General features: G+C 42.3%; 1 protein-coding gene across 3 annotated transcripts in view; it reads right to left on the reverse strand.

Annotated features, from left to right (window-relative positions):
* GRAMD1C (GRAM domain containing 1C) overlaps positions 1-19,445 on the reverse strand; it is a 55,798-nt gene extending 36,353 nt beyond the window's left edge. For all 3 annotated transcript variants that reach the window (XR_003988987.1, XM_030469488.1, XM_030469487.1), the window contains exons 1-3: positions 19,097-19,445; positions 17,309-17,437; positions 586-670 (exon numbers count right to left, since the gene is read on the reverse strand). Coding sequence is in view for 2 of the 3 variants with exons in the window: in XM_030469488.1 (XP_030325348.1) it covers positions 586-670; positions 17,309-17,437; positions 19,097-19,171 (289 nt within the window). In the remaining variant the exon portion in view is untranslated. The remainder of the gene's footprint in view (positions 1-585; positions 671-17,308; positions 17,438-19,096) is intronic.
* Positions 19,446-24,018: the final 4,573 nt, after the last annotated feature.

A 24,018-nucleotide genomic window follows, 5' to 3' on the forward strand; every position in this document is an offset into this window, starting at 1 on the left:
AAGAGAGTACTTGGGCACTCACAGGATAGAAAATAAATGGTTATGACACTGCAAGATGTACTGAGTTGGATGTCCATGACAGAAAGAACATAGAATAAGTGATTAACTTTACCTCTGTTCTTCCCAGACTTATACCACACAAGCCCATGAATGCACATATATTGAGTTTATGTGCTCAATGCTCACCCTGACCTGTATACTGATTTTTCTTTCCAGCTTGTCAGCTAACAACTGTCAGACAGTCACATCTTCATTCCTCTCGACAAGGCTTTTGTCTAAAAACCCACCAAGAAGTAGCAGGAAGACATTAAGAGGCTCCCATCCCACACCTGGATGAACTGGAGGAATCTGTATCCTTTCCCTCATTTCTCAACCCTCAAAAGGAATCTTTCTCTTTTTTAAACACAACAGGCAGTAAAGGAGAGAACCTGACTCTCCTTGAAGATATTTGATGCTAGTTCAGAGACAGTAGGATAGGAAGTTACCAGCTATTGTTAGAATCTGACATAATAAAGTACCTTGCCACTACTGCAATCTGGAGTTATTAGCCAGAAGACAAGTACTGTTAGTGTAGTTACACCTTACCTACTATGAGTCTCTCTGAGTCTGGCAGATGAGAAAACTGTCTCTTGAACTCCTCACTCCTATATTTGTAAGTGGAACTTGAGAGCTGCAACAAAGAATAGTAAAAAGTTAAGCAAACAGATTTATTTTCAGACATCAACTGTCTTCATACTGGATGTGCAATTTTATCCTGAAAACCAGATTAACATCAAAAGAGAAATAAAGAATAAGTGGTATCTAAATGCGGCCACCACTGTAACTTTATGCTGGCTTATGTAAGAGTGTGTTTAGTATTTGGGATAGTGTGAGACAAACTGTTCCCTGTATCAGGCCAGATGCCAATCATAAGGCATTGAAGTTGTACGATGGCAATCTGCTCCACTCACAAGGACATGGGAGTCCCTTCCAGCAGGGCTAAGCCTTCTAACACAGACTAAATGAAGAGGCAGCAAGGCCCCAACACTGGGGGCAACTGAGCAGATCAAGTCCTTATGCAGGCCACTAGCTGGACACAAACACAACCTAGAACACCAATTGGAGTATCACTTTGGGAAAGCTACAGTACAAGCGGATTTTTTGCCAGTTGCTATAAACAGACCTATAGGAATAAGGGCCAAGGTTTCCTTCAGTAAACACAAATAGCAGCATCACTATTACCTCTTGATTTCCTGACCTGTTCTACATCCCACCCCATATTTTAAAAGATCACTGTCCTTTCCAGTTCTACAGTTCTACATCACTGGTTTACACCAGTTCTATATCACTGGTTTACTTAAGATTCAAATTAGGCAGTAAACTCACAACAGATTCTAAGAACAAGGAGTTCAAGTCCATCAAGATTAAACAAATATCCAATTCACATTAATTAAACAATATCTCCAATTCAGATAAAGAACTTCAGCATGTTCTCCAAAACCAATTCTGCTGTAAAAGCTCTATTTTTCATTTTGCAGTAATAACAAGGTCATGTGTTTTTCCTAACAGATGTCAGTCACTTATTTTAGGGGCCATCCTAACTAAATGTAGTGTAAGGGGACAGCTGAACCATAGCTAACACAGGAAGAAATTACTTTTAAATGTTACCAAAACCAGGTATAAATATACTATAAAAGCCTCTAACATTTTTTATAACCTTTCTAAACATTAAGCATGTGGCCATTATTCTCTCCTTGAGAATGTCTATTACTCCAAAACTTGACATTCACCATTAAACTAATCTCTACTGTAATATCAGTGACCATTTATATCTAGGGTGGGTGAAGAAAAGGCAAAGAACCACTTTTTGACCTTGAAGCTTGTTTACCAAAAAAAGAAGTTTTAGCACACTCCTGTAACATGTTAGTTGGTCACCACCCTTTCATTATATCTGTGCTTGTTGACAAAACAATCCCAGGATGAAGACAGACTTACCTTCAGCTCAAGGTAAATAAGTGCAAAAACTTAGCCAACCTCATCAAGCTTCTAAAATTTTACTTTTTTTCCACAGAAGAGATTCAGGTTCTTGGAGTTCAGAAGTCCCCTGAACACCACCCTACACACACACACACACACACACTATGATGGTCTGCCATCTACCTGTACTTGAGAATCAAGCTCTTTGGACACAAGAACACCTAAGTGCATATAACAAAGAGGAGGGTAAAATTGCCCCAATCCAGTCCAGTCTTTTTAAAAAGATGCTACTGTTACCTTCTATTACCATCAATAAAAGAAAGCCTTTGTGTCTGACCACAGATGAGTACATATTTGCTGTCCACTAGTGTTCTGAGCATTGCAATGTAAAAGGCAGAGAGGGAGGGAGGCAAAGATACATCGATCCCTCAATTTCTAAGAACAGTAAGCATGAAAGCTTTAGATGCAAGTAACAGGGCAACATGTTAGACATGTTGTCTAAGCTTCATGCCTCCAGTTATATTTCAGCTATTTCTGATATTATGAAGGTAACATTCTTGGAAAGCAGGTCATCTACTAAAGTAGATGGGCTATGGTTTTTTGGCCTTGCTACCTTGTACCCCGAAACGCATGCTTATAACTCATCATCTATCACAGGTACCCAGTGACTGCACTGCTTTTAAGAAATTCAGGTTTTTGCAAATACTCTGGAAAGAGACATGGAGAAGAACGAAAAGCTAATTTGCATCTGTGAAGTTGGCACTTACAGTTCCAGGGATTCTACAGTCACAGAGTTGTATCTCAATAGAATGAAGTCTGAGCTTGTGAGGAGTAGTGGGGGAAAAAGAATTGCCATGACAGCAAAAGTTGGCAGTCTTGAAGCCTGATTTACAAAGCTATGCTTTTAAGGCAAGAAGCACTTTCTCAAACATGCTGTATACAGATGTAAGCACTACAGTGAATTTAAGCAGTTCTGTGGTTATAGGACAAAAGGAATCAGAACGAGAGTAGGAATATTAAAGTATCACAGGCATTCATTTTTGGTGCCTGAGTCACACAGTTCAACAGCTTCAAGAATCTAAATTCAAGATATCCTGAATTTTACATAGAAATGGAATTTCTTTAGAGCATAAAACATGCTATAGCTTGTCTGAGAAACCCTTACTGGCATTTAAAATTGTTCTTTCTCACAGTGAAAAACAGGTTATGAGAAATCCTCTTATTAATTGTAAATTTCTGCTGAGCTCTTATGACATTTAGTAAGAGACATCTTTGAATCTTTACCTAACGAACAGGAAAAAAAGTGAGCACACTGAAGCTTTTTAACGTCATTTTTTGCCTTACTTTTTATGAGAGCTAGCTCATTTAGATCTCTATTACACACTCAGTATGTGGCTTGATGATTAGGAGATCACTCAATGGACTTGAGAAACAACAGGAACAATACTGACACTATTGGCACTATCAAGTTGCTTAAAGTGAGGGAAATAAGACATTTCTATGAATACAGAATCTCTCAATCACTACGATAACATACAAGACATGCCAGCATCTGAGGCAGGTTTCCACCTCTGGCTTACAAAACTTACTCTCAAATATTAAAAGAAGAAAGACATACATTAGGCTGCAGTATAATGTTTAAGAGATGAAAATAGCAACTCATTTTTAACACATGCTCATTTCTGAGCTTAATAATAAGTTACCAGGCAAACACTTTGCCTGAGGATAATCTTAGGCATTTATGGGTATGCTATATTTAATCACTAAGAAAATTAAGCTATATTTAATCACCAAGAAAATTATTAAGTTCAGCCAACAACATACTGGCATTCTTTATCTGAAGCCACAAAATATACCAGAAAACTGGAAAATAGCACAAGCAGAAAAACCTCTTCAGCCTCATCCAGAAAGTTTTACAGAAGAAAGTTATGCAAGAACCAGATACTACCTGAAGACACATAATCAAGCGACTCTCATATCCTGTTGAAATGGACCAGAGTCAAACTTTATAAAGTCATGTTCTACAAAAAAATGTTAAATTAAAAAGGACTAAGCTGAGTTACTTATATGATAGAAATCAGTTAAGAAACATATACAACTTCAAAGTGGACATGACAAGTAATTTGAGCCATTTAGCAAACTGTGGAAAAAAATTAAGATACACCTTCTCCTAAGAGCACAGCAAAAATGCTGATCATTAAGAAATTATTTGATTGCACACATCACTAAGCACTATGACAAAGAGTCAACTTCAGAACAGTGTGCACATTCTTTAACATTGGCAAACGACAGTAATAATTTTGTGTTTGCTTTGTTACTGTTCTCCCCTGGTTTTAAGACACCACATAAACCACCTTACCTGAAAATATGAATTCTATAATTTTGACATTTCAGCCACGAATAAAAACAGCTGAGAACACAGGCAAGCTGACCTCACCATTAGAGTATCATAACTCTGATGTCACCTCATTTTAAAAGATGCATACACGCCTCACACTGAGCTTCAGTCATGGCATCATTTCTCACCAAATGCTTAGGGTTCCAGAATCAATCAATCAATCAAACAAACAAATCTAAAAGAAAGCTTCCTGACCAACTCAATTTTTATGCTCAGAAGCCTCATTTAGCCACCAAAATATGACCAATGAGATGCATGGCTTTGCTTCTCTGTCTGCAAGCAAGCAAATCCATGCCACTACCTCTACACCGCCCTTAGAAGACCAACAGATCCACTTTTCCCCAAAGACAGGAGAGTGTGACCTGTACTTTCCTATGAAGTTCCTAGACATGGTCAGTAACAAATCTGGAGATACTAGGAAGGCTGGGATGAAAGCACTTTTGTCCTGCACTACTATTCCATTAAATTGAACATTAAATATCCTAGCAAAAACTGTTGCATTTATACCAAAGAATGCATTGTTTCCCACTCTTTAAATTATGAAAGATAAAGAAAAAAGCCTCCAGAACAACAACACATCATTAGCGAGGAGTTCAATTTTATTTTAGTTCACAAAGTGAACTACTTTTGAATTGTGAGCAAATTATCCCATATTTTCTTTTTGAATTGGCATTAAACTTCTCAGGTCTATCAACAAAAAGACCTTTTTTCAGACTTATTCTCATTACTCTTCTGAACCAGCGAATGGTTTGGGCTGGAAGGGAGCTTAAAGATCCTCTCCTATTTTCATTGTGCTTCTTGGAAGCTAGACATGGCACTGCAGGAGTCACTGCAAACACACATCAATTTGACTCACACTTGCTTTTAGGCATAGAATCAGTGGACCCACATGACTACCAGGTTCCCTTCTCTTTTCACAGCTCTAGGGCACAGTTTTCCATTTCTTCTGAAAATAAGCATGTGGGCGTATTTTGAAAGCAGTCTTGTTCTGTTTACCCTGTCACAAGCAAACAGTCCAGATCCACTCTTACAGCGACATATTTTCACTAACAGTGCCTTGACAAAAATCACATTAAAAAAATTAATGTTAGTAGTAACTTCAGTTATTGAGTACTCTCAAGCTTCACCAGCAGTAGCTTACTGTTCTTATCTTTCTCTTGAAGCACAAAAACATTAAACTTGCACATGGGAAGAATCACTCCCAGCCAACCCCACTTACTCAGGGTGACTTACTGTGCTGTGTGCAGTACACTGTGCACCTTGGGACTGGATGTGTACAGTGTCCACTTTTGTTCTTTGTTTATAAAGGAGCTATTTGATCACACCTGATGATGGACACAGCTGTATTTAATTCACAGGTCATATGAGGCATGCAAACCAATAAAAAAACCCAAGCAACCATTGCCAGAGTATTCCCTAGGAGCCTGCTTTCCAAAAGTTCCCATGCTCTCAAGGAAATGGAAACAAACTCAAAGCCACAGTGGGAGGAGGAAAAGTTTAAGGAGCTTTTAAGTATAATGCTTTACTTGGAGCAGGTCCAAAGGAGGGCAACTAGGCTGGTGAAGGGACTTGAGCACAGATCCTATGAAGAGAGGCTGAGGGAGCTGGGGGTGTTCAGCCTGGAGAAGAGGCGGCTCAGGGGAGACCTCATCACTCTCTACAGCTCCCTGAAAGGAGGTTGGAGCCGGGGGGGGGGGGGGGGGGGGGGGGAGTTGGGCTCTTTTCCCAGGCAACTCTGAGCAAGACAAGAGGGCACGGTCTTAAGTTGTGCCAGGGGAGGTTTAGGTTGGATATTAGAAAGAATTTCTTTACAGAGAGGGTGATCAGGCACTGGAATGGGCTGCCCAGAGAAGTAGTGGATTCCTTGTCCCTGGAGATATTTAAAAAGAGACTGGATGTGGCAGTCAGTGCCATGGCCTGGTAACTGCGGCAGTAGTGGATCAAGGGCTGGACTTGATGATCTCTGAGGTCCCTTCCAACCCAGCCAATTCTATGATTCACCCTGAACTTCTTTGGAGAGGGGAGTCTCATAAGCACAGGGCACTCTTCTAGCGGGCCACTGGCAGGCACAGGGATGTGCACAGGGGTCATTACATACCCTTCCGTGGCCCAGCCCCCCTCTTATTTGCAGAGGCTGAAGGAGAAACAGATTTTAACATTTCTTAGTGACTGAGAAGAAAACAACCAATTGCAGTTCTCCATGGCATCTGTATATAGGCAGAACACCATCCATAAAGAATGTAGTTCAACTGTGTCTTTCTTCTTCTGTTGGAAATACAGAGTGTAAAATTTCAAGGAAGAGCTATTAAAATACAGGTAATGAGCAAGTTCTCACAGATGCACAGGCAGACAGTAAAAATGCCAGACAGACTACTATTTATCACTAGCACCAGCAATTTCCCAAAATCCATGTAGGAAGAAACTCTTCAGAACTACTTCATTATGGAAAGCTGCTGAAATACTGGATGCACCCCTCCCAATTCACACTCAGTTTGTGAATTCAGTGCTTCCTTAAGGGAGACTGCTCCTATTTATTTTAAAGACTGAGCTTAGTACATTAAAAAAACTGTGTCACAGCATCTCAGGGGTAGTACAGACCTTGCTAGCTTCACTATGGAAAATCTCATTGAGCCATCATTGATCTGACACATGGTAAGACCCTGCTTTTCAGAAAAGCAGTTCTGGTTGACTACAAATCAAGAAATCCTGGATCACAACTGTATACCCCACAGTGTGACAAACTCAGCTGAATTGGAATCCTATTCACAAAGGGCCCAGACATCTCCTGTACCTCACCAGGAGGTGAGGGCCTTTTGAGGGCAAGAAAAGAAGTCTGGTACTTGAGCTTTTACTGTATAAGTACTAACATCAAATCACACTGGAGTATGGCTTGGAAAACAGCCTACAAAATCCACAGCCAAAGTTGTTGCAATTACATTACTGGGAACTATGTTGTTAACATCAGGTTATATAATTAGAAATAAGACAAAAATACCATTTTTGGTGAAGAGGTTTTAAGTTAGGCTTCCTTCTCAAGCAGAAAGAGAACTCAAAAACTTAATTTTTAAAAAGTTGTAAGACATAAAGGTATTTCTGTGGAGAACTTTAAGTTGCAGTAGCAAAAAACAGGGTTTTTTTTAAATGCTCTTCAGAAAAAAACCAAACCAAACAGCAGAAAATATCTGGAATAATCTTGTATCAAAGAATTTCAGTTTAGAACAATGAACCTGAACAGGTTCAGTTTAGAACCTGTCCCAAGTTTCTCCCTCAAGATCCCACCAGAATTAGCTCGATTTCACAAGCCATTACATTTCATTGAAATAAGGTTCAACTGAAGATATTCCAACAAGGTCCTTGGGAAACAGGCTGGAATCTTCTTATCAATGATAAATAAACCTCTTGTAATTATCTGTATTACAGACTCCGACATGAAAAACAGAAATTTGGATTGAGAATTTCCTCTCCTTCCTGTGAAGCAAGTGCTTTTTAGTATTCAGTACTCTCTTTCTTCAAATAAGCATTCTAAAGCATTTTTATACAGTGAAGCCAAAGTACTTTTCTAACAACTCTGATTTGGATATAAAAATATCAAGTTTGACACACAAAGTGAAGAGTAAAGCATATGCTCCACTTCAGAAATAAAGGCATGAAGCTCACAGTCAGAACATACCTCCTCCTCTAGCTGCCTACAGTTCCAGCCCATGCAAATCCCTGGCCAACATTAAGACAGCCTCTATAGCTCCTTTTCTCAGCCACTTGCTCAGAGCCAGTGCTGGACACCATCCAGCAGCACTAGCTCATGTTCTCTGCCAGCCTCTGCTTTCATGCCAGCTTGGAAAACAGGCTGAAACACACTAGCCTTGCAGAACATGTACACAAACGCTGCAGGAAGTGGTCAAAGAAAAGTTAAGGAGTGGAGGGCATAGAGCTGCCCTGCTCTAATCTAAAATCACTATCATCTAAATGGATTTTTGGAGGCAGACTGCAGTAGTATGGGTTATTTCAAGGTCATAGAAGTCCCAAAGGGGACAACAGAGGAAAGTACCATCACCAGGGAAACACCAGGTTGGAAAGAAGCACTCAGCACTCCTCCTTTCTGCATCACTGAAGGCACCAGTCTTAAAGATAGAGTACATCTACATTTGGCAATTCAGCATGGACCCAAATCTACGCTCATGTAAAACTGAACCAATGTCTGCATTGTAAACCAAGTCCTTGTTTAGAGACCCAGAGGCCTGAGCTCCAGAGCAGGAAGGAAGGAGATCAGGGCATGCTCCATGGACACCCAAGCTCCTAAATAAATATGCTACCACTCACCCCTCCACCAGCTGCCCAGACCTCAGTTCTTCATAGGTATTGAGCAGATACTTTGAGGCAAGGGATACAGGGCTTTGAATCCTGGTTGTACCTCTCTGCCTGCTCTGAAGGGAAGAGCACATTCTTTGTTCTCTCTGTCCTCTTCCATCAGTCTTATGTAGGACCTGTCATTTCTGAGAGGAACCAAATGAAGTCAGACTCTGGATGTAGTTTGTGTAGGAGGCTGTTCTGGAAGCAAGGAGAACAACAGAAAACAGTGGGCTGCACACAAGCTTCACTCCTCACAGACTGTGAGCCACTACTACAGCCAGGGGCTGTGGAGCCCCTCTTTGCTGCATGGCACCACACAACCATCCCCGTCTGGGTCCCTAAAAGCTATCACAACACACACAGTTTCAGATCAGAGCTAGACAACAGGAGGCAGGTGTCTCTGTGCTGCATCCACCCAGCTTGCTGAAAGACAGCATCCTACATGCCAGAACCCCTCGGGCACTTGGGTGAAGGAAGTGTGATGAGGGTGATACAGCTCATGACTCAATACAGCAGTGAAGGCAGATCCCTCTCCCAGCACAGCCCCACTAAGCAGCCTCAAAGAAAGAGAAAATGCATTTCAAGGCTTTTAAATCATTCATATAATCAATATTTAAACCTGAATGCCTGAAAGAAGACCAGTGAACACAATGGGACCACACTAATAGCCACGTTGCCAGCTACAGCTGCTTGCTAAGCATTAAGCTGTTGTCTCCATGCTCCTGGTCAGGTGGTAGCAGTTGAATGGCCCCAAGTTCTGTTGTCAAGATCAGCTGCAGAGGTAAATAGCAGGAACTGGTTTCACCAGAAAAACAAGGTAACTCTTCTGCCTTCCCTTCTTCTGCCTTCCCAAAGGAAATCTGATACACATCACAGGGGATCTCCATGTGCTCAAAGAGCAGCAGAATATTGGGAGGCAAATCCATGCAGAAAAATATTTAACATGGCAATTTCTTTCCATAAGAAAGACAGTAGAAGGACTCCAGATCATACAAAGGCCCTGCCAAAGCCTGGGTACCAGTACAAGTCAGACCTCAGAAGTCATATGAGAAGATAGCACCACCACCAGCCAATTAAACACCTACCCGAGTCTAGAAGTTTGCAACTAGCAATAAGGCTGATAATTTCAGCTTTAAATACAACTACTTATATAACTGGTCCCAAGTACCTCTGTGTTTGAATGAAGCAAACATTCAAATTTGAATTAATTAGGTTAAGCAAAAGGTTCAAGAGATTTGGACACTCCCACAGAAAACCATCTTCCCCAACTCTGAATTGGAAATGAATGTAATTTTAGCTCTTCCAGAAGGCAAATTGCTCCAATCTCAGATTTACTCATCAATACATCTGTGGCTGGCAGCAACTTCTTCAGACCTGGTAGTAAAATGCCTCTGCAAGAGACCGTGTTTCATACTGCCTCTCCAAGACACCAGTAACAAGCCAAGTTCACAAGTGTCTCAAGCACCCATCTCCTTCTCATTTTAGGAAAAAACTGTGGATCTATCACTACTTTCCTGACTTCAAAGACAAAGCATTCATGCATTTTTTTATTATTTGATTTTTTTAATTAATTTTATCACAAGAACAGGGGATAAAATTACTGAAAGAATTTTTTTAAGAAAGACATTTAAAAAGGATTTAAAGGATTAAACGCAACAAAAAACTTCCCCAAATCCTGTGATACAAGTTCTCAAACAAACTTAACACAAATAAACCAAGTGTGTTTGTATGAACTCTGCGGTTGCTGTTTTAACATTGTGTAATTCAAATGAGTTTGTCACCCTCCCAACAAGTTATTCTTTAGCTCAGATAACTTGTCTGCTTCCCAGTTTAACTTTTAAGTCCTGTAACTACAACTGTCCACGCTTCAACAGCCGTAAGTGCGTATTATGATGCAATGGCAATTAAAAGCCCAGTCAAGATTATTTTCTTTTGGATTAAAAAAAAATCATTCCTATCTGAGCAGTAGTTCTGACTCCTGTTTCTTCCTACAGCATGTGTGCAAAACAATTGGTTGATTTTATTTATTAAGAACGTCTGTTCCTTCGCTGCAGACAGCCTGATCTGAACTTTCATATTCCTTACCTGCCACAAAGTCCCATCAAGTTTACTTAATACAACAAGCAGCTAAACACAGAAGCAAAAGAATGGCATACCTCAGCTGTACTTTTCCCTCTTTACTGTCCTAGAACTGGACTCTGGCATCTCCAATCTGCATTTAAGTTTGGTATCAGTCCCCTAATACTGGGCAGCAAAAAAGATCATGAAGGATAAAAGCGGTCTCTTAGTAGTTAGATGTATTTTGAAAAAAAACATGACTTCTTAACAGATTTACTCCACTTTCACTTAGCACTTCAGATTTCCAAACTGATCTGTCACTTTTCAGCAAGTCATAGTATTAAAACTTGCAGGAGCATGCTAGACAAACTAGAACAGCTGTTACACAGTTAATGCAGTAGTGACTGCAAACACCTACATGAACACTGTTGGTGTAAATTACACAGGTCATCTCACTAAGCTGCCTGCAAACAGCTCTACTGCTCATGAAACTGTACAGGAAGCATCACTCATCAAACAAGTGCCCCAAAACGATTTTTCTAATGAAATACCTGATTTGATCTCTTCCTTTTCTCCCTTCAAAATGAACAGATTTTACTTTTAGTAATTTCTATATTAAAAGGCACTACCAGGTTTGATTGAACCATTCTCAGCAAAGACAAAGCATACATAATCTTTCCTCAACTCTATACAAAAAGGGAATGCAAAGTGTCAGCTCCTGGGGAACGTGTGTATTAGCACAGCCTGATCAGAGCTCCATACACACCATGGTTCATGATCATACATCTTCACTCATCCCAAGCGAGAGGTGATACCTTGAGTCCTAGTGGGTAGGCACAGCAGGAAACAGGAGAAGCTGAGAAGTTGTTTGAGGCAGGCTGAAGGCCTGAATGACTTTATCTGTCATTTCCCTATGAGTGTTTGGAGGCTGCAACAACAAATACACATTCCAAACACACAATATGAACATGTTACCAAAGTTAAAGCTTGTGCATGAATATGCCAAGTGTAGGCTTTACTGACTCTGTAAGGAACTTCAATTAAAAAAGCACTACCCAGAAAAATCCACTTACTCCGTGTAATTTCTAAAATGCTCCAAATATTACCAAGGAATCGTGACATGGCTCAATTAGTGCATAACCATCTGCTGCATAGGATGAGACAAAATGTAACTTCTAGAGCAGACATTAGCAGAAAAGCTATATACTCCTGTCTAGCAAGCTCTTACCCTTTTGGATAGGCAAGTATGTGTCCAAAACCATCTACACCTCAAAAAAAGATTTCAGATTTTTTTTTTTTTTAACATCTTGAGAATTTTCTTCTCTTAGTTGCTGCTAAGGATACAATGTTCCACTAAAGAATCACATCCTGTACCGTTTTGTTTACTTGTCTTTCCCTCCAGAGGTATGCAAATAGCTCACCTGTAGCAGACTTGAAAAAGACAATATTACAGCACTGCTTCTTTGCAGAAATGCAAACAAAGCTGTAACTGAACCAAAGACGAAAAAAAGAGCTTGACTTCCACTCCCAAGATTTGCCTGTTAAAGCTTTCATTTGATAAGCTAGAAATTTCCCTCTCAGTAAATAAGTATCACTATTCAACCAATTCCATACTGTTTTTCTGAACTATGCTACATTTCTCATGGCTTTGCTCCCAGTGACTTACAAGATAAATAAATCACACTAATCCATTTTTTTCCTCAGATTTAACTTTCAGATTCGGGACTAATTCTTTAGGTGTGTGTAATATCAATTCATATTATGTAGAACTTGCTACTGGTACAGCTGGGGAGAGCATATTTTCATGGGACACCAAGTGCCTGCTCAGAACAGGCTGAAACTTTATGGCAGCCAGATTTACCCCAGTGCCCATCTTGGAGCTGTAGCAACAGCAATAAAGAGATCGCCAGGGTGAAAGGAAGCAACAAAAACACTGGAGTTATATCAGCCATGTTCAAGGGCTAGTCAGGACCAGTGTTTCTCTTTTCTAACCATTTTAAAACACTGCTTCTGTATCATCAGTGATAGCAGGTGGCTTAAGGAAATAAAAAAGCACCTCTCTAGATATTGAGAAGCAAACAAAAATTATACCAGTGCTACAAGTAAATCAAAAGTGAAAAGCCATTTATACAGAAGTTGCAACATTTCAGAAAAAAAGTATAAGCGTGCTTAAGACTTTTATTCTCTTCAGAGACCCACAGCATTTATCTGATTCTCATCCTCCTTAGCAGACTGCTTCAAACTAGCAATAAAAAAGGAGGCTAATAAATCTCCACTGTCACAAGCTATGATGTCTGTCTCTACTTCACAAGGTTTCCTCAGAAGTGACATACCAAGCATACAACACAAGAGATAAAGCAACTGTCAGGGGCACTAAGTACCAGCCTGCCAAAACACAGTTACCAATTAAACAAGCCCAGTAAACCATTCCCAGACTGAACATCAGTCTTCAGAGAAAGGTGGAAGGAGCATTCAAACAGCCCTAGATTGAAGAAACCCTTCATCTAACCCTTACTAGTCTTGGGCCCCAAAGTATGTCAGCTTCTGTCTGTGCTGCAGCAAGTTATCTTCCATATTGTAATGTCTATCTGCATCCCTCATGTGAAGGATTGAGTCATAAATGTTTATCATATTCTTGGCATACATATTCTCACACCCTAGCTCTTTCTCAGAGACCAAATCCATGCTTGGCAAGATTCAGAATCTTTTTCCAAGCTTTGTGCAAACTCACTTGCTCTTGCATTATGAAAAATGAAAGGCTTACTTTCACTTTTCACTGTATCATTTGTTAGCTTCTATTATTGTACTCCTTCAATTCAACTTTAAACTGACATAACATTTCAATAAAATTCTTTTCTAAAAGCTTCTTTTATTATTTTCTTTCCAACGCCTTCTTTGCACCTCGTATTTCCAAATTCTTAAACAAGACTCCCAGATAAAAGCAATTTTCTAAGAGATGGCTCAATTGATTTCAACTCTTTCCACCTACCTTTTCATTTAAAGGAAGGACTTACTTTTTTGTTCCTTCTTTCCATGGGCATTCTTCTTACTGTAGACACACATGAACTTCCTTTGACAGTTTATTAATAGAAACTGTAGTCCCAAGACAGAACACCCGCACTTTTGAGGCAGGGATCCTTTTCATTAGCTTCCTCACTCATCTTCTTCATTACAGATGAAGAACACAGTATTTTCATGGGTTTCTTCTTCCAAAAATATTAATTATATTTCAGTATGAAGAGTGTAAAAAGGATAAAATGCAAATCCAGAATCTTGAGAAAGGACTTCTAGATGTACCTTAATTTCCAAAGCATCTCTGACTTTCATAATTTCTAGTTGCAGATCCTAAAACTAGAACTATTTAATTATAAGCAGATGCAAGCTTTAAGGGTTCCAGTAAAGAAGGAAACCTCTAAGATTACTTTTACAAACAATTTTTTTTTTCTTACTCCAGTGAAGTTATGGAAGTCAAGCTTTTTTACCTCCATGGGAAAAAAAAACAAACCAAAAAGCAAAAAACCAATAAACAACAAACAAACAAAAAACCCCAGAACAACAATAACCAAAAAAAGAAAACAAAACCAAAAAAACCCCACCCACCCTAAAAACAGCTGTTAGTAGCACTACCAGCTTAATAATTGCTTAAGTGTAGTACCAAAAATAATTCCTTCTCGAAGTTTTTCAATAAAGTTATCCAAAGTAGTATTTAAGAGAGAGGGAGAATATATGCTTTATCTAATTCTTTTTTCTCCTTTCCCGAGATTTTTTTGCCTCCTTTCCTTCTCCTCGCTCACCATAGTCAAGAAAGAGATTACATCCCAGAGGCTCCCAACCCAAGCTTACTGCTAATTACATGTGCTCACAGTCCCTATTGAGCATTTATGACATCTGGCCTGACTTTCAGAGGCATGGCACAACTGCCTACTCCCACTTAAATCCATGAAAAATTGAAGTCAAACCAGTCAGGCTCTAACATCCACATTTAGTTCCCATCGTCAGAGAAGCAAGAAAAGCAGAAGAAATAAATCCTTGGAGCAAACCAAAGTTGCTGGAAATGTGCAGCCTCTCAAAGCCAATAACCCAGCTAACCAAAGCTGATCCCAGGATGCTGACACAAGCAAGTTTTGCTGTTGTAGCAATTCCTCAGTACTACTGATTCAAGAGTAGAAATGAGCAAAACAAATCCACACCTGCCACAGGACACTGGGATCTTCCTGTGCCAAATCTTAGTGACACATGCTTTGCACACTGCAACAAGCCACCTTCTGTGTTATCACCTACACATTCACTATGACTCAGTATTTAGGGAGTTTTAATGAGTTGTTGTTTATACATTCAGCAGCTGATCATCAACCATGCAAGTTACTAAAAACACATTTTCTATCTAGAAGAGCAAGGAAAGATGCCAATGACATAATGCTTTAATTAGGTCTTAAAATTCTGCCTTGATTTTGTGACTTTCAGCCTCTTGCTACTTCTCAGCTCAGTCCCCTTAAGGCTGAGAAAATGACTACCACTCATACAGCCTCCTGTAAGCAGGTTAGTAGAGGTTTTTAAAACTAATCAGTGACAAACTGTACAGATAGAACTTCACAAACCACAGAACTATTTTACAAGACGCAAGTATTTACACAGTTCCTTTGTTTTAACTGCAAGGTCATATTTGCAGAACCAGATAAATGCTAACTTCAAACAAATAATGAGGTCCAATCTTGAAGTATGAATCACAGACAGAAGGCAACCATTTATTTATACTGGAGAATTCCTCACACTCTTAGCACTGCACTGAAGAATCTCACCCCCCTGAAGTTACAGGCACTTGTTATTATGGGAAGCAGAAAGCAGCACTGTGAGGACACACAATATCCTGCACCATACATGTCTAAAGCTCTGTTCAAAGATTTCTAACCTTCAGCATGTGTCCCAAACCTAAAAATGCAAAGGAAACAGCAGAGTTATATTCTTCATCTATTACACTTTACTGACTTTATTTTAGATTGCAAAGTTTATCAAGGAAAGACTGAGTTGCTAACTGCAAGTCCAACAAACTGACCCCCAAACCTAAACAGTTTACTTCCTCAGGTAAACTACATATAAACTATATTAACAGCTGTACAAACACCATCAAGTGTTAGTTTACACAATCTAATTCTCCACCTAATGAGAGATTAGATAGCAGTTACAGTGTCCTACACAACATAATTTGTTACTGATTCAAGTACAAAGCTACAGATGAGCAGGGACAGAACATGCCTGTTATCTGCTTTGTCACTGTAAGAACAGAAGATAAGATACTGAACAACCAAAGCATGCTCTTAACACCACAATTCTACATTTTAGGCCTATCGCATTTTTGTTGGCTCCAGACTACTGTTCCTCAGCTTAAAAGCACACATGCATTTTGGGGGAAGTTTATTCAAAGGTCTGAGATGTGCAATCAATGTTCTGGCCTTTAGGATATCCTCTTATTTTGAGCAGAAGGTATGAAAAGACATACAAGCTAAATTTATAAATAAGTAGTTGGGAACTCTGATTTCCTCAGTTTTGCTTCCAGCTCTGCCACAGCTTCCCCCATCTTTGCTAGTTACTTAATCTTTCACCTGCTGAGCATAATGAACACTGATAATATCATTAGGATAAGGACATGGCAGTCTAGATGACGTTCCTATGCACAAGCTGAAACATACCAATTTACTGAGGCCACCTGATGCAGAGCTTGAGTCAGACTGTTAGAGCTCTGAGGAAGGGAACTAGTCTCTCACGAGATCAGATGTTATCCTGCCTGCTGCTGTGTGCACAAATGTTCCCCTTTCCCACCTAATTCCAGCAACCCATCCACCAAACTAATAGGAAGATACACACTCTTAAGCTCGCCTTCTCTCATGGCACTAGGTAGGCACAGAAAGAAAGAAAAGAGAAATCCATCAAAACAATGAGTATTAAATACAGCATTTATTATTACACTTTGCACTTTCAGCGAGGCATTTCCTTAGAGAGGAGCGAAATTTAACCTCTCCTTTCTGCCCTCCTTATTCACAAATCTCATTCTTTACACAGAGCACAGTAAGCTTATTTACTTTTGTGGAAAACAGATGTTTTTACCTGAAAAAAACCCAAAACAAAACCAAAAAAACCCAGACACTAGGAAAGCACATCGGAACAAGTACACAACACTGAGAATCAAAATTCAGGCCTTACTGTTAAAAAGAACCAACAATGTCTTTCTAAAGGCATATAGAGACATGGCAAGAAACTGGAAGGACAGGCCTGGGCATAGAAGTCTTAAGTCACTTAGCCTGTCACTAACCTGATATGTGACATCAGGTAAACAACTTTACCTCTCCTTGGTCTCATCTTACACTTTAGAAAGTTGGTAATGATAAAATTACCTATCTCACTACATGGATGCAGAACGTTTCACTAATTCATGAGTACAAAGCAACATGAGAACTGTGGATATAAAGCTAGTAGATATACACAAACATATAAATTAAAATATATGATATTCATAAATAAAACACAAATTATAAGAAAGATAAAACACATTACCCAAAAGCTCCAGTCAGCACTCCAGCTATACTGAGCAGGAACCTGCATTTTCTCTGTGCTCGAACTGAGAGTCTCCTCTGAATCAGTAAGCAGCTGGTTAATAACACCATGATCCACCTCATGAACTTCCTGTGAACAAAGAAGCAAGGTATTTAATTCAACAATGGAGGAGAAAGGTGAAGTAAGAAGATGGTTAATCAGTTTAACAACTATGTATTACATGAAACTTTACATGCTAGTTTCACAAAAGTAAGTGGCATGGAAACACTTACCACTGACAGTCTCTTAATTGACTTCACATTTTTTCCACAGTATATGTTTAGCTATTATTTAAATTTTTATTGTAATATTTTATTTCCACAGCAGCCCCTCAACTTGCACACTGAAGCTACCGATATTTAGAGCTGGAATAACATCAACGCTCTGTGGGCCATTTAAAACTTGAGAAAGCTCATGCAGGTGCAGGATTTACTGACATATGTAATTGTACTACAAACACACCAAATACTTATGCATCGTATTAGTTATGCCATAAACTGGGTATTTTCCATATATAAATACAAGAACTACACTTCAGAGGCAAAGAGTTATATTCACATCACTTGTTTTTACCGTAACTCCTCTGTAGCACTTTCCCTTGATATAAATATTCTTTATCTGGGAGGTCGGTTTTACTTCATGAAGAGAAACTGAGCTACAGAAAGACTTGTTGCAAGACACCTAACAAACTCTGACAAAACCAGTCCAGAGCCCTAGCCAATAACTAAGACCACCTGTACTGATGCATCTGTCTAAAAGAGATGAAGCTGGGTTTCGAGTTAAGAACGACTCAAACCCGAACCACTGTTGGCACACACGAGTGCCCAGGGCTAGGCAAGGGTGCGAACATCCTGCCAGCGGGCCGGTTCTCCTCCGAGGCTCCAGCCAAGCCTGCGACCCAGACTAGGGGCGAGAGAAGACAAGGAGGTGAGGAGGCAGTGAGCAGAGACGCTCTCGCTGCCCCCAGGAGACACCCCAGGCTACGATCCCAGGGAGAAGGACTGCTCTCCGGAGGCTTTCCATGCAAACACGGCGGCTCGCTGCCGCTTCCACCAGCTGCTGCTCACCACCCCGCTTCCCCCACAGCCGCCAGACTCGTAAAAGCCACAGCCGTGCCGGTCCCGACCCGACCCATCACCCTACGGCCGGAGACAAGGGGCTGCCACAGCAACCCTACAGCTGCCTCCTCTCCCCAGGGCGGCTGGGTTTCTTCTCTCTCCAGGGAGCTCTCGGCACCCCAGAACCCAGACCCTCCCTCCGGGGGTCGCACCAACCTCACAGGGCGGAGGCCGCCCCTCCTCACCCGGGGCCCACAGCGCCAGCGCTCCCCGGGCCCGCAGGGCCACTGCCTCCGACCCCCGGCCGTGCCCTCCTCGTCTCAAAAAAAAAAAAAAAAATCCCAACAAAAACTTTCGTGGAAGTGTGCGGTGGTGGTGGCGGCAGAGCGGAGGGCGGCGGCCCCGCACTCCCTGACAGTGTTTCCCAGAGCTGCCCGCAGCGACCACCCCTCCGCTTGGCTTCAGGGGCAGCCTCACGGCCTCGGCCCGCCCGTCCCCCGGGAGAAGGAGCAGGGCTCCCGCCCCCCCCCTCCCCCACCTACCTGCGCAGCCCACCGCCGGCGGCCGGCTGGCCAGGGGGGCGGCTCGGCGGCGTGGGGCCGCGGCTGGGCAGCTACCGGGGGCATGGAACCCGCCGTAGGGGCGGGGGAGGGCAGGCGGGGAGCGCGCAAACCGCGGCGGCGGTGCTTACCATGGAGGGGGGCGAGGGCGGCGCGGCGCCCGCTAACTGCCTCAGCGGGGCGCACGGCGGGGCCGCGGCCGCCATTTAAAGGGGCCGGCGCCGGCCTGGCCGCGGACCCGTGGAGGAGGAGTAGGAGAAGAGGGAGAAGAAGGAGGGAGGCGGGTTGCTAAGGGCGAGCGGTGCCGGTGCTCCTGAGGAAGGGAAGCTGCGAGGGAGGCGGAGAGGGCCGCGGCACTTCTGATTCTCTCCTCGGCCGGCTCAGCGACCCCTTCAAGCGGCTTCCAGAAGGGTTAATTAGGAAGCCTCAGAGCCAGTGGAAAGTTTGAGGTCCGTAGCCGGAAAAAACTCCAGGCTGCGGGGAGTCGGGCGGGGGGGTGGGGAGGCGGTGTTAGCTGTCTGCCTCCTGAGGAGCAGCCCCGATCCCCGCCGCCCCCCCCTGGCGCACAGCGTCCAGGGCAGCCGAAGCGGTTCCTCAATTCTGTCGGCGAGGGGTTCGGGGTTCAGTGGAAAATGCCCCCAGAGAACGCTTCCCGGAGGACACCTCGGAGGAGAAAAGGGAAGGAAATCCCTCTGACTGCTGCGGGCTCCTCAGGCGTCCCGGGAGATGTCACAGCCTGAGGGGCCGGACAGGGCCAGACCCCTGCGCGTCCCCGCAGGCTGCCGGCATGAAGGGACAGAGTAAAGATAATCCAGCATTTGGTACCCCACGGCCCCGAGGGTGCTGGCAGATGAGCAGGCGGAGGTCTGGCCTGGGCTCCGCTGCTGTGAGGGCTGGCTGCAGGTCAAGCAGGGGATGGGGTGAAAGAAAAGAAATGAATGGTGAGGTGCTCGTCTTAGGAAGCCCGGGCTCTCGGTTTTTCAAGTTGCTAAGCAGCGCTGAGTGGTTTCTGCCCAAGCTGTGAGCCCGGTTTGAAAAGGCGGGCTCCAAGTTAGACAGCACCAAACGGGGCCCCTCGCATCAGGGTACCCCACTGGAGGAGTGACGGCTTTCAGGTTTCTGCCCTCAGGACGCATTGCAGGGCAAAAGAAAAAAAAAGACGTGTGACATTACAAGAAACGTCTGCTTTGCTGGGTGTATGGCTGGTGGAAAATTAAATGAAAAGGGATGGATGGATGGATGGATGGATGGATGGATGGAATGCCAAGGGAATGAGTAGAGCAGCACAGTGTGGCAACACTGTTTTTTCCTGCTATCTCTTTCTCTCACAGCTTCCCCAGAAAGCGTGTTGAGGCTCTTCCTGAAAGGACATCTCTGGGCCTTGTGGTACCTGCCTGCTCATAGGGAAGGTGACAGAAGTCCCTGTGGCTGATGTCCCCTCCCAGCTGTCAGCCAGGGTAGCTGTAACACCACTGGCTAGGGACCTCCAAAGTTTACAGGAAGGTGTAAGAACAACTGTGTGTTTTGTTTCATTTTTCTTGCTTGCTTTCTTGCTGTGGACCTCTGAAACTCAATTTTTTCAGACTTTTCTCAACAATGCTCAGGGGAACTGTTTCCTTTTAGTCCAAAAGTTTAGATTGTCTCTAAATAATACTGGGTTATCCAAGTGGGAGAAGCTTCACATCTCACCTGATGACTTTCAGCAACACTAAAACCTCTTGGTATTCTTTCAGTTAAAATCTGGCTGACCTGACCATTTTGCTTAGGCGTGTCCTATATAATGAAGGATTCACAACAGAATTGTTATTACAGGATGGAATGAACATAAACAGGATTTCTAAGAATAAGGGTAGTATATCCATCACAACACATGTGAAGTTTGTTTGTTTGTGGTTTTTAAACATACCCAACATTTTGGTCTAAATCAGATACTTGTTGGAATGCCTTTGGTCCAGCTCCATCCATGCTGACTTCTCCAGCACACAGTCACAGCCAGCACTCTGAGCCAGTAACTCTGTCCCAGTTCCTCTTGATCTGCCAGGTGCCTTTGACTTTACTTCTTATTCCCTCCTCAAACTCTTGATTGTTTTTGACTCCTCTAACTTTCTCCTTTCTTAGATATTTTGGTTTTGCACACTAATCCTTTGGCAATACCCTCACAACTTGCCAGCTTTCTACTGAAGTGCTGTGTTGCTCTGCAATTTGCCCCAGTTCGTTTCTTAATGTATTGTTAACTTGGGAGTGATTCCTGTTGGGTAATCCCAGGGCTCCTTACTCTTACAATCCACTTCAAGAAGAAATATTTGCCTTTTAGGTTCCTTTAGGCATACTCCCTCTAGCTTATCCTGCTTTCACTGATACAGGTGATACCACATCAAAGCTAGAGCAACAAGTGACCACTGAAAAAATGGGTTGTTCCTCTTGACATCTGGTCAGCAGAATTTTGCCAAGTCAGCTGTGGAATTTCTTGAAGCAGTTATTGTGAAGAAATCACATGCAAAGGTGAAGATCACAGAATTTATTAAAAGTGTATTCAAGAAAGCCAAATGACAGCAGCAGGATGGTAGCTGTCCTTACAATGTGATGGAGGCTTTTTAGGGTCCTTTTTGCTTTCAAATATGCAGAAAAGCAGAAATAATCGTCTCTCTGCTGTATTATTCTTTGTGCTTTTAACAGATGTGAAACTGAGTCCTCACCGAATGCACAAGTACAATTTCATTATCTGAAGAGTCCTAAAGACAAACAAAATCATTAGATAAACCCAGCAGGCCTCTGGAAATGTTTGCTGTAACCCCTAACCCCATAGTTGAGGGGAAAAGAGTCATCCCCCTAGGAAGAGTGGCACCTGCTTGGTACAGCAGCAGCACAGCTGGCAGGGCTGGATGCTACAGGCAAGGGTTTGGGGCTGCCTCTAGTTCTTCCCACAAAGCAGTGCTGGCATGTGTGTCTGTGTGCATAAACCTACACTTGCCATTCCAGAGCAACCCTGCCCATACTATTGACAGGCCACCCCCCTTTAGCAGTTTTCCCCTCCACCCTGGTGACATAGATGAGCTTTACTGAAATGGAGTTTAAGTAATCAACTTATTGAATAAAGATTTGATTAGCACTGAAAAAAAAATACTTTGGGGTGTGCATTTTACCTATAATCACTGTGTGCATATAGACACAAAGATAGCGAATTCCTGTAACTTCCTTGCGTGATGCACAAGGATGACAGATGTCTGGTTGCTCAGAAAAATGGAGCCAATGCTCTTTCTCCTCTAAGGTCCACCAGGGAAAGGTTTGGCAGAAGAGAGGGCCACCTTGCAAATATCTGGATGTTCTGTAGTCGACCAGAAGTTCTGGATTATATAAGGTGTCAGTGAAAAACAATGGTTTATCTTTACTCTGCTCTTTAAGCATTTTCTGTATCTTCTCTGGGAGACATCAGGAACATCCCCCAGGAAGCCACTGTTGTCACTGCAAAGGTGGCTGTTATCTGGGCAGCAGGCAGAGCACTGTGAGCTCAAATCTGTGGTAACTTTAGTACGTGTGACATTCACAGGGCAGAATGTGAGGTCCTGTTGCAATAACATATGCATAGGTTTTTTGTCCGTAATACTGGAGGGAGAGACAGTGAGACCATATACTTCAGCAACTATGAACCAGCACATTGAGAAGCTCTATAGATCTATAGTGTCTTCTTTCCTTTTCTTTTTGCTGGTGGATGAGTACTAAACCACTTGTCTTGATTAGAAGAAATATAGTTGGTTCCTAGAGTTTGGCTTCAGAGGCTCTCTTTCTTTCTTCAAAAAGAAACTTTTTGATGAGGACTTCCTCAGGATGCCCGAAAACTATCTTTAGTATTGTATACTGCATTAAAACATAGTTTTCTTTATGGATACTTTTCTATTTAGTTAATAGAAATGTTCAGAAAGTATACGTTTGCCTATCTTTTTCAAGAAGAAAGGCTGTTACCATCATTGCTAACAGCTTCATTTCTATTTTGGTTCTCTGATGTATTAGCAACTGGTTATTGTCATAAGGTAGTTACTCATATCTATTTGCAAAAATCAACCTTAGCCTAGGGCAAAAGCCATATAAATTAAAATGAGCAATGTGCAGTCATTGATCATAGATAACTGGGAGCTGAATACAGCTGCCGTAGCACCCTTGCGACACCAGCTGAGTGTGCAGTTGTGCTCTAAAGCCAATAAAACAATCTGAAAGATTATTAGCATAGGAGGATTTTTAGGTGGTTGGAAATTGAGCCCTATTTGCCCCCAACTTCTCCACCTATTGTATCTGAACAAAGGAGAGGAGGCCCAGCTAGAAAAGGACAAATTTTTCACTGACCTCCACCCATCACTTTGGTTCCCCCCTACAGAAGAAGCTTGCAGGGATGGTTGGGTTTTATTCCAGGCACCAAAGTGTAAGTTTGAGGCTGCAGGACTAGAAGAGAGAACAGGTATATTTTATTCTTTCCTTTTGTCACCCCACCTTCTCTAGCCTGCCTTGTGTATTTCTCATTAACAGCCAGCCACGTGGCTTTACATGGGAAAGCATCAACCTGCAGATTACATACAGGGGAGGCTGATGGCTTAGTAGGTACCTTAATAGTCCTGGCAAATGTGGAGCATGTTGTGACATTACAGGGAGTCCCAGAGAGCTTGCAAACCTTTTCAACCCCTCATGGTTGAAAACCGGCCACGAACCATCAGCTTCATATGACAATGACCTATTAGATCATCTGGTAATTTTTCCAGGCCAAGACAAGATCATCCGTGCTATATTTCTCTGTATTCTGCCTGGCTCAAGGGCTTTCACTGAAAAACCTCGCATTCCTCTCCATGGGGACTGAGCCCTACAACCTGCGCTGACAGGGGACCTACACATCACTCTGCTAATGAAGTGATTGACTTAGAAAGAGCTTTCAGGCAGAGTCAACAAGGCCTTTGGCATAGTATGCTCCCAGATGCCAGTATGATAAGAGCATTGTGTATTTGAATGCCAGTGCACTTGCATGATCCAGTTTTACAGCCTTACAAAAGAGAGAAAGCAAGAAAGCAAG

The sequence above is a fragment of the Calypte anna genome, chromosome 1, assembly GCF_003957555.1.
Source record: "Calypte anna isolate BGI_N300 chromosome 1, bCalAnn1_v1.p, whole genome shotgun sequence".
NCBI lineage: Eukaryota > Metazoa > Chordata > Aves > Apodiformes > Trochilidae > Calypte > Calypte anna.